Here is an 18,910-nt window from a genome sequence, read left to right on the forward strand (position 1 = left end):
GCATATGGTGTGTTTAAGTCCAGCATGCAGGTGTACAGCAGTTTGTAACATGACTTTTATGACTACAGCCATGCTATGCTGTATTTACAGCCTTAGCATCCGCACTGAAGTGGAGAAAGTGCTCTGTAGAACACTCAGTAGGTTAACACTGACATGACTAAGCGGAGCTGGACTACTCAACTTTGGCATCGCCTGGCGCAAGGAGAGCAAGGCATTGCAGGCTGCCGGCTTTTGTCGCTGTATGAGTCTCCGAGGCAAGCCTAAAGATACCGCCCAGCCCCGCTTGCTTCCAACGCTGGGCCCGCGAGCAGCACGGCCCCGCCTTCCCCCTCACGACGCCCGGGGCGGGCAGTAACGGCGGGGCGGGCCCGGCCGCCATGGAAGTGCGCGGTCAGCTGCTGCCCCAGGCCGCGGCTCACGGGCCTGCCTGCGTGCTGTCGGGTACGGGGACGGGCAGGTTTCTTCACGGAAGGGCTGGGACGGCTGCGTCTTGCTCTGGCCCCTTCCTTCGCCTTGTGGTGGTGGTTCCGATTCTGCCAGCGCTGCCCTCGTGCAGGCTCCTACCCCCGCGTCGTTACATAGCGCTCTGTTTTGTGTTCCTTTTGCTTTAGTTTGCTTACCGTTCCCTTCTCTTTTTTTTTGGAAAAAAACAAATGTATGCTTATCTCTGAGCAGAGGACGACAGCCGTGCTGCCTCGCTGGCGAGGAGAGCAGAAGACGGAGATCCCTGGGCGTGTTTTCTAAGAGGACAGCAGTACTATGAAGAGGTTGGGGTTTTCCTTTTTTAAAAGTAGATATTAGCTGTCTGTATTCAATTTTAGTGGTAAGAGGCACCTTAAAAAACAACAGGAGATGCCCGCGTCTGTTTTTTCCAGGGAAATCACCAGGTGTTCCCACTAGGTACGCTTTTCCTACACTTTCCCCAAGATAAGGAAGTGGCAGCCTATCCCACAGCTGGCCTCCCTCCCGAGCTGTTTCGTGGCCAGCCGACTGGCTGAACACCACTCACTGTGTTTTGTGTTGCGGGGCAGTGGACTCAGTACTGCTAACAGTGCAGTAAGGGGCATGGAGTAAGCCAGGCTTGTGGCTGGCAGCAGGAGGGCTTCTTCCCGAGCCCTGTGCTCCATGCTTTCATTACTGCATCAGCTGCCTTTGGCGGGAGCAGAACTGGCACCAAGAAGTAGCAGTCCTGTCTGTTTCTTGAGCTGGCATAGATGTCCATGTTAACTGCTGTCCACCCCTCAACTTAGAGTTAGAGTAGGTTTCCATTTCCGTATTTTTGAGCATACATCTGCATTGCCTAAAAATGCATGTTCTCATAGCACTGCACATGTTAGAAGAGATCAGCGCCTGATGAGACCGCTGTGATACACCTCACAGTGCTAGATTCAGAGGAAAGGTGAGAGTACAAGTGCCACTGTACTCCTTTATCTGACACATCAGCTGGCTGTAAGAAGGCAGTTTTCCCAGAGCTCTTTCAGAGGTGTGAAGAGTATGAACATAGGGCATTTCCTCATTGTGAGGCGTCTGACTGTCAAGCAGCTGCACACTTCTAAGCTTTTGCAGTCTGGTGTTGATTTACCAAAGAGTACAAGAAATATTTGGTTTTACTTAGCGTGCGTCTATGCATATGTAACAATGTTTTAGTAAGAGCACCAGTTCGTCACTTAGCTGTTACATTGCATTGATACAATCTGTACTTTTAAATACATTTTCCACTTCAACCTATTGCAGGAGCAAATGCTCTTTAAGATTCTTTCTAACAAGTGCAAGCAGATGGAGTGCATTTGTAGAAACTGTATTTCATCAGGAAACTAAGTTTGCTCAATAAACTTGCTAAACCTCAAATTTTCTAACTCTGCCATCAGGGCAGAACATGTGAGGCATTGCAGAAGGCAGAATGGGGTGAGCAAGCTCTGGGTGAGGTGATAAGATAGACTGCAATATCTTTGGGCTTATATTGTCACTGTACATACCTTGTCACTTGTATGTATGTGGGGAAAAAACCCAATGCTGAAGACAAAAAATAAACCTGTAAAGTAGTAAAGGCAAGTCTTCAGACTAAATTCAAAGGGCAGAAGCAGTTCTTTCAACTGTCCACCCTTCCTCTCTCACAGCATTCTTGCAGTTGTCAACTCATTCTCTTTCCATTCTGCTGCTTCTGTGGTTGCTTTGAGTGTGTGTGTGTGTATGTGAAATGCTCCAGTCTGAAAATCTGTAGGAGGATATCTACTGGAGAAGTAAGCTGTACTCTTCATTTGGTGAACTATATCTTCATTCTTCTTTCCCAGGGGAGGTATGAAGAAGCGTTAGTACAATTTGAAAAATGCAAGGATGCAGATTTTCAAGCCCTGTATCAACTTGGTGTAATGCATTACGATGGACTAGGCACTAATAAAGACCCTGTGAGTAATCTAGCCGTACTTTTTACTTTTCTTATAATAGCAATTTTTAATTACTGAAAGCTTCTTTGTAAACTTGGTAATTTAAGATTGATTTAGAAATGGTTTCATAAGGTACAGATGCTTACAAAGCATCATAAAAGAAGTAGGCACCTGGGCTGAAGAAATTTTCAAAAACGGGTACAATGAAATAGGTTTATTTGAAAAATACTTACGGTAACTTGTGTTTTAAAGTACCACTTTTAAGGGTTTGATTGTACTCTGTATGGAAGTGATGCTGCTTGTTTAAAAACTGCTATTAATTTGTTAATTTTTAACAAGCAGTATAGATAAACAAAATGGAATCTGTAAAAATGGAAATCAAACGACTGTATTTCCAAGTGTAAAGTGTCTCCATATCCCAGAATTAGTTCCTTAAACCAGCAAAGCACTTTAAAGACTTCTGTTGTTACCGTGTTGATGCAAATATCTACAGAGGAAGCCATGCTCTGCGAAAGTGTAGAGGCATGATAGATTTCATGTAGAAACTGGAGGTACATCTGTTTATTTGACTTGCAAATAGCCAGCATCTTTTGCTAAGAAGTGGGGGAGCATTTCTGGTGTTATGGAAGTAAGGCAAGAAGAGAGGCAATAGATGAGATTAAGTTACAAGATGTCCAATTGTAATCATAGATTCACAGAATCATAGAATGGCTTGGGTTGGAAGGGACCCCAAGGATCATCAGGCTCCAGCCTCTCTGCCACAGGCAGGGCCACCAACCTCCAGATCTGGTACTAGACCAGGTTACCCAGGGCCCCATCCAACCTGGCCTTGAACACCTCCGTAAACTGGAAAATAAAGACCTATGTCTATTATAGAATAATAGCCATTAAAAAACAGCATTTGTTAGAATAGTTACCAGACAGTTCCACTTAGACAAAAATATGATAGTTTTCAAAAAATGGCAAATGTGGAAGGTATTCAGGTAAATGAGATGTCAGAACCTTACCAATAGCCACACTGTCCGCACACATTTTAAAGAGAGGTTTTACAGTTGAAATGTAATGACTATAACACCTCAATTGTAGGAAAAGGGAGTGGAATACATGAAGAAAGTACTCAACTCTGATTCCCCAGAAGCAAGACACTTAAAGTTTGCAGCTGCATATAATCTCGGCAGAGCGCATTATGAAGGATATGGTGTTAAGCATTCAACTGAAGAGGCTGAAAGGTGACTGCAGACAGTAGTTTTCCTGACGAGTTTAAGATGCTGAGATATTGCTACTGAACTTTCTTTGTCTCCATTTTCTTAGGTTGTGGCTTATTGCTGCGGACCACGGGAATCCAAAAGCCAGCGTAAAGGCCCAGAGCACTTTAGGAATGCTTTATTCCATGCCAGATCGAAAAGATCTGAAGAAGGTAAAGCCCACTTGGACCCTTTCTGAATTTCTTGAGTCCCAACTAATTCTGGATTTCACAGAAAGATTGCGGTGGCATATTTGACTTTTTAAAACGGTGTATTCTGAGTAATGCTAGACGTTATCATTCATTTAAGCCCATATGAGGAGATGGCCAGTACCTCCCCCCTTGGACTCACTTGACACTGCTAGCTGAGATTTATTTCTGTTTAGTAGGTATATGAGAGAGGATAGATTTTGCCAGCCTTGATGGCCTTCAAAAATCAAGCAGGTGTTACTGGTTGACAGTTCTCAGTAAATGACACAGGTTGAAAAGCCTTCCGGGCATTCTGCTTGCTTTTACATATAAGCACTTCTTCCTGACTGGTTGATGTAACGGGTTTTAATGTAACGGTATGCAAGACAATCAGCCAAAGTGAATACATCATCACATCGAAAGTTAATTAGATAATGCAAAACATTCATTGAGATAAACAGGAAACAACTTTGTGCCTCTTAGGCCTTTTTCTGGCATTCAGAAGCATGTGGCAATGGAAGCCTGGAATCACAGGGTGCACTTGGCGTTATGTATCTCCATGGACAAGGCATACGTCGGAACATTAGCGCGGCTTTGGAGTGCTTGAAAGCAGCAGCAAAAAGAGGAAACATCTATGCTCAAGGCCATCTTGTGGAATATTATTACAATAGAAAATTCTTCTCAACCGCTGCTGCCATAGCCAAAAGGTTAGTTAATTTTGGTTTATTTCTTATTATATTCATATAAGACAATGGACCTTACTTAGATGAAAGTGATTAAGTTCATAAACTTGTCTTCTCAAGATCAGGAGGCATTTGAAATTATGAATTGCAAGACCTCATTTTTAAAGGGGGAACAGCAGCTCACTGCCCAAATTAAGTCAGTTGGGTTCTCAGTTATTCAGTACAGACGAACTTCTCTTTCTGATGCTGTGAAGCAAACCAGTCTTGAATTAGAGTCCCGGGTAGAACTCTGTCTTCCTGTCTCCTTGTCCACAGTCTGGGCTGGGTTCCTATTTTAAACCCCTAGAGGTGGTGTTCTGCTCTCCACAACCTCCAATTTCACGTCACTTCTGCCCACTATCTTCTGCATTGTTACTGGCTGGGATCCCACAGTAACCCCTCTGAGCAGCATGGCCTGGGACCTAGACGTAGCTGCTGCACGTGGTGCCAAGCCACCACGCTTTAGCTTTGCATCACTTGCTTATTGGGATGCATACTGCATACGCACTTTTTGAGCCTGAACCACAGAACAGTCATCATCTACATGCCGCTGGTTTCTGTAATTACCTGACCCCTGCATATGCCACTGCACAGCAGCGGCTCTGGTAATTCAGCAGTAGTTCAGCAATGAACGCTGTTTGCTCTACTCATTGCTGAATGGTCTTCTCAGAGAAAACTGCTTTTCTTTCCTCGTGCTGTAAATATACTGATGGCTGTTCAGCCTGGGCTAGCCACTCTTGTTTGGAATGTGCCCCCTCCAGGCAGTGCTGTGAGGTACATTATTCTATTGAATACACAGCGCATTTCATCTGCTGCAGTTGTGCTCACAGAAAACAGCAATGAAATCCCCCACTGCAGCCAGAAATGACCATTTCTGAAGCAAAAGATTCTGCCACCATATTTGAAACAGTTCCACGCAATGAGGATTGCCCTTGCAAAATCTCATAGCAGCACAACCAATTCTGTCAAACATCTGTACCTTCTATGTTAGGATTCCTTTGTCCTTTTATGTTCATACTGATTACAGTTGGTTGCTTTATGCACAAACATTATATTAAAATGTACAGACATCGCACAATTACATAGCGTACCCCTGCCCAATATTTGAAGTCTAGGTTAGCTACCAACATTCCTCACTTCAAGTAATTTTTTTATCCCATCTGGTTCTACTTTCCATTGCTGCAATATGTTCTACAAGTCAGCTGTGCAAAACTAGAATTTTTGCCTAGTTATTCTTATTTGTGGCAGTATCTTGTTATGTATCTTTTGGAAAGGAAGGTAAAAATACTGTATCAGGTGGTAGGCTGCTGCCATTGTATTTGAATGTTCTTATTAGATGGTTTTTTGGTTTGATACCTGGAAAGACTGTGGGACTTGGGGGTATCCATTTTAAGATACCAGTTAGAAAAAAATCAATTTCCACTTACAAATCCTGTACCTAATACTGTAGTGATAATATTAGTAATCATAACCTGATAGTTTAAACAATGTTTTAGGTGGTCTTTCTGGCTCCTTAAATTGTTCATAGTAAAAAAGAAAGCCACGCTGAAACCAAGGTGACAGCAAGCAGATAGATGTATGCAGAAGTAAAGAAATGACTGAGCTGAAACAATCGTTACATGGTTTTCGTAAGTAGGTCTTCCAACATCAGGCTCTAATGTATGTCCAAGATATTCAGGTGCCTTCGATTGGCTGGTATCCGTAAGAACCTGGGGTGTATGAAGAGGTTTGCCTTTCTTCTACTCATATTAATTTCCAATAAATATTTTAATAGAAACTGTTGGTGTGAAATACGTTTCCTTTCATAACTGGTATACATACAGTGAAAATGACTGCAGCATTTATCGTCTTTAATATTTACTGTCATGACATTTAAGTAATAACTCAAATGCTGAATAGAAGAATCCTGTTCAGCCCGCTGAATCCATGAAGTTTCAACTTACCTTGGGTAATTATATAAATGGAAAGGAGGCATTACCACGTTGTATGGAAATACAGTTGACATAAATTATGGCTTGCAATAGCATCATATAACCTAATGCTGTAAATTCTACAACAGGACTACAGAAAATGACAACATTGAGATGCTAGCAACGATGACTGATTGTCTCCCTGCATATGTAGCCAAAGGGGTTGCTATGGCTGCTTTCTACTTGGCTAGGTGCCTCCATCTCGGCCGAGGTGTACAGCAAGATGAAGCTGCTGCTAAAAAATACTATTCTAAGGTAAGCTGGTCAGGAGCTGGAATGGGCTGGCCAGGGAGGTGGTGGAGTCTCTGTCCCTAGAGGTGTTCAAGGAACATTTAGACGTTGTACTGAGGACGTGGCTTAGTGGGAAGTACTGGTGATAGGTGGACAGATGGACTGGGTGATCTTAGAGGTCTTTTCTAGCCTTGGTGATTCTATGATTCTAAAGCCTTACAGACTAATTTATATTTCCTAAGACTGAGTGATGCCTTGGCTTTGAGTATTTAAACTTGCTGTTTGGTTTTACTAAAGGCTCTAACTTAAATAATATTTTTAAAAAACTCTGCAAGAAAACGAAGAGTGATAAGATTGTACTGAAAACGACTTAAGAGTCTTGAAGGACACTGTCTGCCCACTTGCTTAAGTGAACAATTCACACCGTGAAACAAAACATTCCACGGAAGACAGCAAAAAGCTTAGTGATGTGGAGGATGAACTCCCTAAATTATTTGAGTCATTTTATCTCCCTTGCTTTGCTGTCATTCAATCTGATGCCCCCAAATGTATTTTTTTTCCTCTACTTTAGGTTCCCTAACAATTACTACCTTAATTGTTCTTAAACGTGAAAATCAGTTATGACTGATTTATGTTTACATTTTTACTGATCACTGAGGAGCTAACGCTGATATGTAGGGGAAAATATAGATCACGTTTTCTAAATAAGTGCTAATATTGAAGTAAGATTTACTGCCTGAGGAAAAAGACTAATAATGGCTTCTGAAAAAATATCTGCTAAATTACATTAGTGATGCCTAAAAGTAGAGTAAAGGCAAGATGATGATGCTAACTGGAGGAAGTTTAGAAGAGTGGATGCAGCCTTGCTGAGATGCTGTGATTTCTGCATACAGAGATCATTTGTTTCTACAAGTAAAATATTTCAGTGCCCAGCTGGGTGCAGTCCAAATAAATGGAGAGTTATGCAAATGGCAAGCTAGCAGCTAGCAATTTCTGTGGCTCCTTACTCAGGGCAGCCCCTGACAGAAAAGACCTGGCAGAGCAGGCAAGCCTTTGGCTCAATTCATAATTTAAAAGATTTTGTCTTCGTGCTGTGAAAAGCCTTTCAGAGGATAGGTTGAGATCAGGAAAGGAATACAAGGCTGGCTGTTGTGACCACTGTCACCAGTAATCCCAGATAAGGCACCACAGAAAAAGTACATCAGGAATCCATTACTGCATGACATCACATGGGTATAATCCTTCCCATTGTCTTCTGTCTAGTCTAGCATTACAGACAGAAAATTACAGCTTTCACTTGCCATTCACTAGCAATGTATTTGCTACTGATAAGTAAGCATCACTAACTCCTCAGTATAAAAAAATTATATCTAATGATTGGTGCTATGCATCTCTAACTCTACAATCCTAGAGAAGGGACAGACCACATAAAGGAATAAAGTAGTTAAAGGGTAATTGTAAAATTACTGAAAGACTGGAGTTGTGGGTGTGTTCAGTTTCTTTTGTACCTGGAGAATAATTCTGTTGTTAATCTTACAGTTATATTCACCTAAACTGAAAATCATGGGGTTTCCTTTGTTTTTAGTAACTGCACAGCTGCAGTTTCTGGCCTACTGTTTTTAGACCCAGTTTTGAAAGAGGCAAAGAAAACAACACACAAATGATGGAACTGAATTAAAATGACCAGTCTGTAAGCAGATTAAAGTTGGTGGTGGTGCCAGCCAATGCCACACCAACCAAAGGTATTAAAAAAATGAAACCAAGGCTAATAACTGGAGTTGAGTATACTCATTTTAAAGTATGGAGTTTTTCTGATGTGGTATCAGAAATACAAAATCTTATGGCTTTACTAGTGTTGTATTGGCAATGTACAATTTTATTTTAGCTACAAGCTAGTACTCCATATTCTTTGTTTTCAAAGGCATGCCTTCTGGATCCTGATGTTGCTTCTGATCTTGAACTGAAAGCTAATCTTGGAAGAATTTAGTGTTTCCTTCAGTTGTGGCAGGTATTACATGTACTTCCTACAATAAGTCATCTTCAATCTTCAGCAATTACAGACTGTTCACTTACTGCTTGAATTTCAAATGTATATAACTTAAAGAAATTTACTGAGATGTAACTATTTAAAAAAGCAGAAAGCTCACACACGTAACTGAGATACGTGGCAAAGGAGGACTTTTAAAATAGTAATGAAGACAAGTTCTATTAAGGACATTTCACTGGGACAGGCATCCTGTGTTTTCTTAATGTAGCACTGCTATACAGCACATAAGTCAAAATGAAGCAAATTACAAGAATTGTATATTTTTTGCATTTTTAGTAATAGATATTCTGAAAAGCTTGAACCCAAACTTGTCTTGTCCATGACATAGCTCATGATTTTATGCTGAATTCCATTTTTAAATCTTAGGTTTGCTAGTGGCATGCACACTTTCTTTTATGTGCTTTTCTAACTCATCTCCAACTATTTAACCATCTTAACATGTTTTACCCATAGACTACAGAGGTTCCAAGTCAGAAAGTGGTCTGTATGACAGAAAGCTTTACAATTTGAACCACACCAATTTCTACTGCTAGTGAATTCTACTTACAGAACAACAGAAGGCATCAGTCTGGAAGCACATCTCTAGGCCACACTAGGCTTGTTTCTTCCATCCTTCTTCATATTGTGTTTACACTCCCACTGTATTAGAAATAGCTGGAGGACCTTTTGATTAGAAGTGTCCATGTCTGAATAGTGTTACACTGAATTTTTTATCATATGATGCTTGCATGAACCTCCGGGAAGTTTTACCCATGGCTACAGTAAGCTCGCACATTTCTAAATACCTGTTTACTTGTAAAATTTGGTACGTGTGGGAGAGCTTGCTTCTTAGGACTGTGCTGTCACTCGAAAACTGCTCAGCTCTGTGGCAAAAGGAGATGAGATGTTAGTAAAAACACTGATTTCACTACAGCAGATGGATTTCATGAAGTGGTCAGTCTTGTTTTTTAAAGAGCACAACTGCACTGAATTGAACAGAAAGTAATCAATGGCACCCAGAGCTTTTCGATGTTTAATTGCTTAGATGGGCTTTAAGACCATATTTACACATATTTTACATAAATTAAAAAAACACTGAAGATGTTTCTTTTTTTTTCTTTCCTTTGTATAAAATAAGGGAAAGATTTGAAGGTTGTCTGAAATGGAGTAAAACAGCCCTGAGTAATATCAGGGAAGCTATTGGAATAGTTTAATTAAATGTCTACTTAGTCATAGAAGCAAGTCGTAAGCACTAATCTCTGACCTCACGTTTAGCATGGGCATTCTGGTTGGAGATACCAGTTTATGTATTTTGGACACAGACTTCGCTAAGTCTGTAAAACTATTCCTTATGGAATATGTAAACATATTCCTTATGAAACTAGTGCTATTGAACTCATTCAGTAGTTGTTAGTACAGCCTAATCATCAAGTACTGAAATTGAATTTTGTTATTTATTGCTTACAAGTGCTTCAAACTACAGGAAATCTTTGGTAAAAACAAAATTGATAAAATTTTCACAATAGCTTTACATGTAATATTGCACAACAAGGCTTTTTCAATGCACAAGAAAAAAGGAATGCTCAAATCCTCAGTGAGGAGATTAGAACTGTACAACATTCATTAGTTTACCACTATAAGCAAAACTGCTTTTCATAAATGTTTAAAATAGTTTCTGGTTTCTCTGAGCATATATGAACATTTATTTTTCAATCTATATTTGAAACAGAAGAGTAGTCAAATAGAACAATTTAAATAAAAATTGGCAACTATACAACATTATTTTATCTACCCTACTACAGCATCAGATCTTTTCAAGTATGTTTACTTCACAAAAAATCTCGAGAGGAAAAAGAAAAACCCTAAAAATAATCATAGTCCTCAGCCCTCTATGGAAAAGAGGAAAATAAGTTTAATGTCTATTATTGGACATAGACATTTCTCTAGTGGTCCACTTGTGCAGATTCAAACCTAAGTGGCATTAAGCTGCTCTAAATGAGCTCGTAGCTCAGGACACAGTTCAGTTAGCAGCAGTTCCAGCAAAACCTGAAAAACAGAGAAGATACAGAGTGAATATACAGATGCCAAATTAGCGTTCCTTTTGACCTTTCTCATATATTCAGAACTTCACAGGTAAGAGGAGCATATAGGGTCCTTCTGCTCATCTTTCATGCAACTGCTGTTCCGAAAGCCAGCCCAAGAATTCTCCTTCCCTCAAATTCTCCAAGCAATGCAGTGGGTGTCTGCTTCTTCTCAGCTATATCAACAAGTTGGTGTGCACCTTACAAAGTCGGGCAACTTGGATGGAGTGGAGACTCTCTCGTAGACAAAAGCAATATTGTATTTTAAACAGCTTTTTGTTACTTAAAATGATTCTAGTGATGAAGTGAGTATGTTTTTTTCTGACTTCTTTCAAGAACAAAAAAGTTACTTGCAGAGATTAGTATCATACTACCGTTATGTGTGCAAAACCACACACCCTGGGCTTTAATTCTGAGCGGAACCTAGCAATTAGGATGATTCTAAAATTAAAAGCCCACTTTTCTGGTTACTCACATAGAGTAGATGCTTGTTGGCCTTTCTTTCTTGCAGCGCGTTGAACACTTTCACTACACCGTGGCGGGCGTTTTGCTGTCCAACAAGGCTCTGCAGAGTATCTGCAATGAACATGACTTCAGCATACAGCTTCAGTCCTCCAACCAACATTACTACCCAAAAATACATAAGGACTGGAAAATGAAACACTGCCCTTCACAGTAGATACTTATAAGATGCGTAGACACCATCCGCCAACCTTTTAAAAACACACAGGTAACTCAGGACACTGGTTAGAAAGGTACCCTTCACTCAAGTCAGCTGAGTTAAATAATAGTTTATGCATCTTGGTGACAATATTTTTTAAGTGTTTTCATGCAAGATGTAGTCATTACACAGTCATGTCTAATGGCATATATTATTAATCTCTTCACAGAAATAAACCTTCAGCCACAAAGAATTCCTACAACAGTTCAGATTGCCTCTCCACTTTCCCAGAATTCTCTCATCAGCTTGCTTTTAAGTCAATGATTTACATTTCGAATTAAATTACAGTAGAGAATAAATCCAGTGCTTCATCATTAATTTCAGGTACGTTCAGACATGTCCTGAAACATCTCTGCTAATTGAAAAACAAACAAGAAAACCCAAACCAGCTAGGGGAAGGCTGTTCTAGGACAGTGCCCCAGAAGCATGCATGCTCGAGGGGAAGCTTCCTCATTTGATGGGGATTAAAGGGCAGGTGCAGGAAAGCACAGCAAGCCCCACTCTGCCTGCAGCACCTCTGTCCAGACTGCAGGTCTCTCAGACATTCAGTGCCCTGAAACCTCTTCTCAGAAATGCATGGCATCGAACAACAATGACAACGTGGGTAGACATCCCTCTTCCATTTTAAAATATTAGAGCAAGTGGCAATGGTTGTGGTGCTAGTCTTCCTGTATGTCAAGTAGTTCCAAGCACCAGATGCATCTCCCATTTGCTTACTGGCATATAGCAGCACCCTGACTTCACTTAGCTTCTTTGATAAGTATTGCATACAAACTCTAGCAACACTGGACCTTCTATGCCCTGGAACTACCCAAGCCCACACCATTTACCAGACAGAGATGGGAGATGCAAAGAGTAATGCCAAAATTACACTTATTTATGCAAATAGGCATGACTTATAGCTCCATGGGAAAAATCTAAAATGCAGCAGAGCAGGATTTGATTAACCTGTTTCCTTACTGGTTATTAGATTTGGGATTAAGCAGAATGGAGGTGTTCTCACCTGGAATGTTTTCAAGTAGTTTTTGCTGTGCTCGCTGTTTGGTCTCTTGCCTTTGTTCATCGTTCTTAGCAATCGGCGGCGGTGCTAACTTTCCATTTGGCCAAAAAGCATCTCGAAACACACCAATGTAGTAAACAAGCATTGCTTCACTGAACATCCAGTGTACAGTGTCACGGATTTGCCTGTAAAAAGGCATGGAAGTGAGCACATCACATCTTATCCAAATCCATTTTCTGCCCCTGCTAAAAACAGTGGAAGCAATGCTTATCTTCACATAACTATCTCAATTTCCCGACGCCGATTCCACCAGCATTACAGCATGCTGTACTGAGCAGCAGTGCTCTAGAAAGGAGATCACTGCAGATAATCTGACTGAGATGTACAGAAGGCTGCACTTCAATGTAGCCTGCAAATACATACTCCACAAACAGCTACTCAGAGCCAGGTCATCCTGAAAAACAGGGCAGCAGCTCATCACACACGAGGCTGCTTGACTGAGAAGAAAAGCCTCTTAGGGCTCCCGTCTCCCAGTTTCTTTCAAAAGTAAAGCCCTGAGTAGGGGAAAAAGTCCTGGGTAAATGGGCAGAAAGATAATCTGCACGTCTGTGTCTTCTCTACTCAACGTATCTGTAAACTGAGCCACCGAAAACAAATGTGGATTATCATACACAAGGAGTGCCTACATTATTATTATTATTGTTACTCTCAACAATTCTGCTCAGTCTTTTCCTTGCAGAACAATGTTGCAGTTTTGATACAAGTAATAGGCACTTACTTGTTGATGGTTCTTCCAAAAGTGACTTGTACTAGTGCAATTAATGTTTTTCTCACCCACTTAAACACTGGAACAATGAAAAAGGACAGGAAATGAAGGTCACAAAGTTAGTAATATAACAGAACCCCCAATTACCCCAAACCAGGAATCCCCTGAAAAGTCCCAAACCCAAAACCCATCCCTGCATTAAATGTTAACTAACGGTACACTAGCCTCTTTTTTTCTTAACTGTTTTCCCTGTACTGTTTACTACACAGTTTTTAAGTCTTGCAGATGACAGAAACACATCTGCATTATGCATTTGCCATTGATACCGTTAGCTTTAATGCTGAAGAATAGTTTAAGCTTATTGAACGGTGCCCAACCACTTTTTGTGCTAGAAGAAAAGGAAGCCCCTGCAAACTCATACCCTTTTTGTACCTATGACTACAATGCTGTATACACAGCAGCAACACTGCAATTCCAAAAGCATTCTCACTCACACAGTTGGCATTCCATTGCCAGCTAAAGGAACAAATATGAGTGTTTCCTAGTAATTAGTGCCTAATACTTCTTCCACGCTGTTCACCATCACTGGAAGAAAAGCCTATATTTGGAATCTACATCTGTCATTTCTGGAAGGGGTTGCAATTTGTAATAGTTACCCTGTACCTAATTTTGTACACTGTCAAGTGTGGCTCCACATTCAAATAGAACCGAAAATAGTTTTCTTTGTTACCATCACTCAGTTGCATAAAGAAGGAAAAAAATCTGGTACTGAAAGGTGCCATAGTTAGAGCATCTTTTCCATTACACAAACCGTATAACTGAAATGCATCTATTATACACTTGATATAGACATTAAAACCACATTGCTTCCTTGGTGGCACATTCTGTGATGGAGCCATCTTTTCTTCCTCATAATTTGTACGTTGTAACCTGCAGCCCATTTACAGATAACATGCTGTTGTACTTCCCTATTTTCTCCAAATTCATTTTCTATAATGAAAATGCATATTTTCTCCCTTTGGCAGTTTTACTGCAATGCAATACTGTAACAGAGCTTTTATTCTAAAGTTTAAAAGTTAGGAGCTATTGCAAAACAGCTCCTTGCCAGATTAGTTGGCTACAGAGGTTGCAAGAATATTTCAAATTTTGAAATAGCAGAAAAATGTGAATTACAAAGCATCCCCAATTTCTTGGCCAACAGGTTCCACTAACAAATAAATGGGTTTACAGCTTACTTCCTCGCAGCTCAAAAATCTCCCCAATCAGCATGAAACATGGCTCAGCAATAGAGTCCCTTTTTCCATCCACCTCTTCCCCATAGTCCGACAGGTCACTGTCCTCTTCCGTTTCTTCCTAAGAGCAGAGGGACAACATGGGCATGGCATGACATTTCCTCAACACTGCTTATTTTTCACCCCCTCATCTTCTGGTCCAGAAAACCTCCTTCATGACTTAATTTCTCTTATTTTGTTTTCTTTCTTTGCCCAATGGTGACAGTGTTTCAAATCACCTATCACCCAAATCCTGCCTGCACATGAGGTTGGAACTGGATGATCTTCAAGGTCCCTTCCAAGCCACTCCTTCTGTGGTTCTACAGTCCTATCCTACAGAGTCTCAGCTGTACACCAGTTGGTCTTACCCCTCCTTCCCATCCTCCAAACCCCACCTCTGCAATGCCCCGCATCGCAAAGCAGCAACACCTCAGTGTGTAAATGCAGTAAACAAAACAATTGATACTGATAATAGTACAGGAAAAAGATCCCAGGGCCACGCTGCTGTGCAAAAGGCAAGCATAACAGCATGATACATAAATAGGGATGCTGTCCATCGGACAGAGATGTGCGCGTATGAGTGTAAAAGAGATTTTCATACACAGGAGTAGAAAAACCTAGTGGGAGCAATGTGTTTCAAGACCAGTCACGTTTCCAAGAAAAACATGGACCATCAGGGAAGTGCAGAGCAGAATCGTAAGAACTACACACAACACAGCATAGCTAGGAGATGCTGGGGCTGCTCAATCTAAGAAATAAAAGAGTAGAAGACCCAAGGAAATTAATAACTCCTGATAAAGGGGCATGATCCTCACCCAAACACAGAGGTTTTCTGTAAAGAAAGGGAATGGGCTGCTCTGCGTTTGCTGCAGACAGGACAAGAGCTGGTTGAATACAGTGAGACTTGGTTTAGATGGTAACATCAGGCTTACAACTGAGGAGAGCTGAGAACTGTGACACACTGCCCTGCTTGGCTGCAGAGCATCCATTGGTTACTGGAGGTTTAAATACACCCCAAATAAAGACCCGATAGTACTTTTGCTGGTACAGCTGAGCCTACTTGGAGCAGAAGGGTGAATCCAATGACCTCTCTGTGGTCCCTGTTCTATTTTTCTGCTCAACTGAATCCTCCCCCATTTAGAAAATGCAGTAAGAGCAAACTCTTATGCTGTAGAAGTACACTGTCTATCCCCATTAATACTTCATAAACCCCAAAACCCCCTTCTAGATAGTATCAACTGTGCTTTTCCTCTTTTTTGTTTTTGATCCTGAGAGGTAAGAATTCCATTCCAAATTTAACCCCGTTTAAGGAACTGGGTATCTGAGATCTGAAATTGCTGCAATATATAATGCTGAAAGCAGCACTTCAGAGGTAATATTGTTGCTCTAGCACATATCTGAATAAGGTGAGACAAGATGTAAAGCTGTAAGAGAGGACGCTCTTCAACAGAGTTCTAAATATGGAATAAAACACAGCACAGTCAAATACTACAATACACGTGGTCTGGCTTTTTTTTCCTCCTCGAGGATGTTTTTCTATTAATTAGTGCAATACTAACAGCTTCTTCACTTTTTGCTAATTCTACCTATCAGTCAGTATAGTGAATACTATTTTCCATTTTCAGAAGAACAGAAGTACTTCTGTCAAAATGTAGAACGAGTATCTCAAGCTTTCTTTATATTAATTACTCTGAAATAATACAGTGCGTTCGTTATCCAGGTGCAAATACAGTACAAGTTTTGAAATATTCAGGATGTTCTTATTCCTGAAAGATGCAAGACCACCTTTTTGTCTATTAACAGGCCAGCTACAAGTTTCCCAAACTCCACTTAGCCTTGAGAAGGCCCACCTGTTGAAGAGAACTACATCATTTAACAAAAAGATTGTTTCATATAACATACAGCTGGTGATGGAAGCAGTTCCCTGGAGGTTGTATATCTCTTAACACAAGCCACACATGACAAAGCGCCATGGAATTTTGGTCAATTTTAGTCAATGAGTTATTTTTGTCATTCATCAACTCTCTACAGTGTTTTCAAAGGCAAGGTTTTTTTATGCCTTAGTATCTAATGTGCCAACTTGTTTGGCCACGTGGGCCAAATCTGCATGTACGAATTCCCTCCATAAGCCTGTACCATTTGCAGACATTCTTCGTCAAAACCAGCTTTGCTCCAGAAGTTGCCACTGCTAAGAGAAGCTTCCTAAGAGAATGATTATTTTTACCTGCCAAAAACTCCCTAAAACATGCATGTCTAAAGCACAGAAAGTGGGAAATTCTAATAAAAAATAAACAATCCCACATAGACCTTCATTCATTTGTGATAGGTTGCAGTCACCCATATAAATGTATCAACAGGCAGGAAATTTATTTTATTAAAAGATACCTTATACATTCATAGACAGCACTTCTTTCTAAATCTTTGTTCACTTATGGTAAATTAAAAATAACCTTTGAAAATGACTTCCAATACTACCTGCCATTCAAATGTATTGTAATAATGGCTCTCCCTGCTTACTTTGGCTAAGTAATTAAACCTGTGAAGATAACGTACCTCCTGATGAGAAAACCAGTCACAAGGAAGTCTCTCTAAAAACGATGAGAGTGAAAAAGACGACTTTTTTCCTTGCACGTCGATCACTTTGAGGTGCTCTGGAGAAGGGCTCAAAAAGGCATAAAGTGCTTCACTTTGACAGAGTCTTTCATCAGAGAGCAATTTCTATGAAAGGAATACAGAGACAGAAACAGCATATTAACTATTTCTTTGCAAGGAACAAAATCCATCAGGCCAGCTAATAAAACTAATTAAGACACAGCTCAAAAGTAGAATGAGAAAATCCATGTCTGACAGATGGTTGACTATGATAATCTTATTTTAAGAAGTTCATCAAGCTTTTAGTCTTCCAACTTCCTTTTTAAAAACATGAAATTCTAATTTGTAAGAAATTTGTTGTTAAGTGTTGCAGTTAAAAATGACAATTCCAGGATTCATTGTTTATTATTCCTTAGCTGGTCAATGATCAAATTAACTTACCTGTAGAGGACTGGCTACTATCAGCCAAACTCATCTCAACTTCATGCATTTTAGATGACGCTCACACTTAACAATGCTAATCCTCACAGCTGAGCTGTTTTGTTCTATGCTTTCCTTTTAGTCAATAAAGAGAGCATGAACTCCCAAAGCATTATTCAATTCTCTTCTTTAGACACCCGACTTTGGTCAAACACTCCTAGGAGTGCCCACGTATCTGCACGCAGGCACAGAAGCTTTTGAGGAATTCCACCCTCGTATGCCATGAATTTAATTTCTCAAAAATCTCACAGAAGTTCTTTTAAGGTTACACATCCCTGCAAAGAATGAACATGCACACACAGGCTGTCTCAAGCCCTCACACCAGGCTGTAATTTCAGCAGGGTTACTGCCAACCTCTTCTTTCTTGCCCACAGGACAGGAGAAGCCGCCACTCTTTTGGAATGCTTCTGGTGATGCTGCATGACCCAGAGAAAGAAGAAATTCTCTTTTTGTTACCACCAGACTCCTGCCTGCCAAAATGGCACTTGTCCAGTGAGCAGAAGCTATTCTCATACAGTCCGTTGCTGCTAGCACTAGCAGCACTACTCAGAGTGTGGGCAACCACTGTACAACAATCAGGAAGCAAGAGATATCACAGCTCTGTTGCGAGCATGAAGGAAGACAAGAGAGAAGGACATAAAGCTTGCCACCTACATTTTGGTAAAGGATCATGACAGCACCTAAGAAAAAAAACCATGAAGATTCACAGTCACCTAGGTTATAATTTTAGCACATTTCTTTTTAATAATGTTTTTGGACAACAAGTTGGCAACCTGTCCAAGTTTGAAATCCTATCAGTTTAGGAATAAGTAAAGTTCATACTAAAAACTAAAGGTGCTCAATTCCAGGTTAGCCTCCACCTTAACTGTGAAAAAATCCAGATGACCAATAATATTGCCCCCAAAAGATGTGTTCACAGCAAAGAGCAATGTTTGGTTATCTGATAAGTCACTGGTACGTAGGAAGGTAGCTGCAAGTGTAATTTGTAGGTGTTACCCGAGGCCAAATTTGTCTCCAGAAGCAAAACTGTACTCCCTCTCCAAGAACACCTTTTTATTTTAAACAAATTAAAAAACAAGGCTGTCCACCTGAGGCTCTAGGTGACCTAAAAACAGTAATCACACACTGTATTCAATTAAATTATTGCAATCTCAGCAGTATTAGCCTAGTTCACGGACACCCAAGGCCAGCAGAAGCCAAGCCACTTCTCCTTCCACACTGTGAGAGGCATAAC

At 40.5% G+C, this 18,910-nt stretch overlaps 2 protein-coding genes across 5 annotated transcripts in view; one reads left to right on the forward strand and one right to left on the reverse strand.

The window, feature by feature from the left end:
- LRP2BP (LRP2 binding protein) lies at positions 62-18,509 on the forward strand. Of its 2 annotated transcripts, XR_002438767.1 has the most exons (10): positions 72-441; positions 676-767; positions 2,292-2,405; positions 3,471-3,613; positions 3,696-3,801; positions 4,300-4,523; positions 6,598-6,763; positions 8,661-8,747; positions 10,889-11,576; positions 11,737-11,866. XR_002438767.1 is itself a non-coding variant. In XM_021397050.1 (9 exons), the coding sequence occupies exons 1-8, from the start codon at positions 378-380 to the stop codon at positions 8,724-8,726; spliced, it is 975 nt and encodes a 324-aa protein (XP_021252725.1). In that variant the 5' UTR covers positions 62-377; the 3' UTR covers positions 8,727-8,747; positions 18,051-18,509. The 2 variants fall into 2 exon arrangements, 1 of the variants encoding a protein (XP_021252725.1); XM_021397050.1 differs by lacking the exons at positions 10,889-11,576; positions 11,737-11,866 and adding an exon at positions 18,051-18,509 and having other exon boundaries at positions 62-441.
- Positions 10,198-18,910, reverse strand: part of SNX25 (sorting nexin 25) — a 67,440-nt gene continuing 58,727 nt past the window's right edge. For all 3 annotated transcript variants that reach the window (XM_021397040.1, XM_021397042.1, XM_021397041.1), the window contains exons 14-19: positions 17,158-17,322; positions 14,569-14,686; positions 13,346-13,412; positions 12,571-12,752; positions 11,322-11,422; positions 10,198-10,811 (exon numbers count right to left, since the gene is read on the reverse strand). In XM_021397040.1, coding sequence (XP_021252715.1) covers positions 10,737-10,811; positions 11,322-11,422; positions 12,571-12,752; positions 13,346-13,412; positions 14,569-14,686; positions 17,158-17,322 — 708 coding nt within the window. In that variant the 3' untranslated portion in view covers positions 10,198-10,736. The remainder of the gene's footprint in view (positions 10,812-11,321; positions 11,423-12,570; positions 12,753-13,345; positions 13,413-14,568; positions 14,687-17,157; positions 17,323-18,910) is intronic.

Source organism: Numida meleagris, chromosome 4 (assembly GCF_002078875.1).
Source record: "Numida meleagris isolate 19003 breed g44 Domestic line chromosome 4, NumMel1.0, whole genome shotgun sequence".
In the NCBI taxonomy this organism is placed as follows: Eukaryota; Metazoa; Chordata; class Aves; order Galliformes; family Numididae; genus Numida; species Numida meleagris.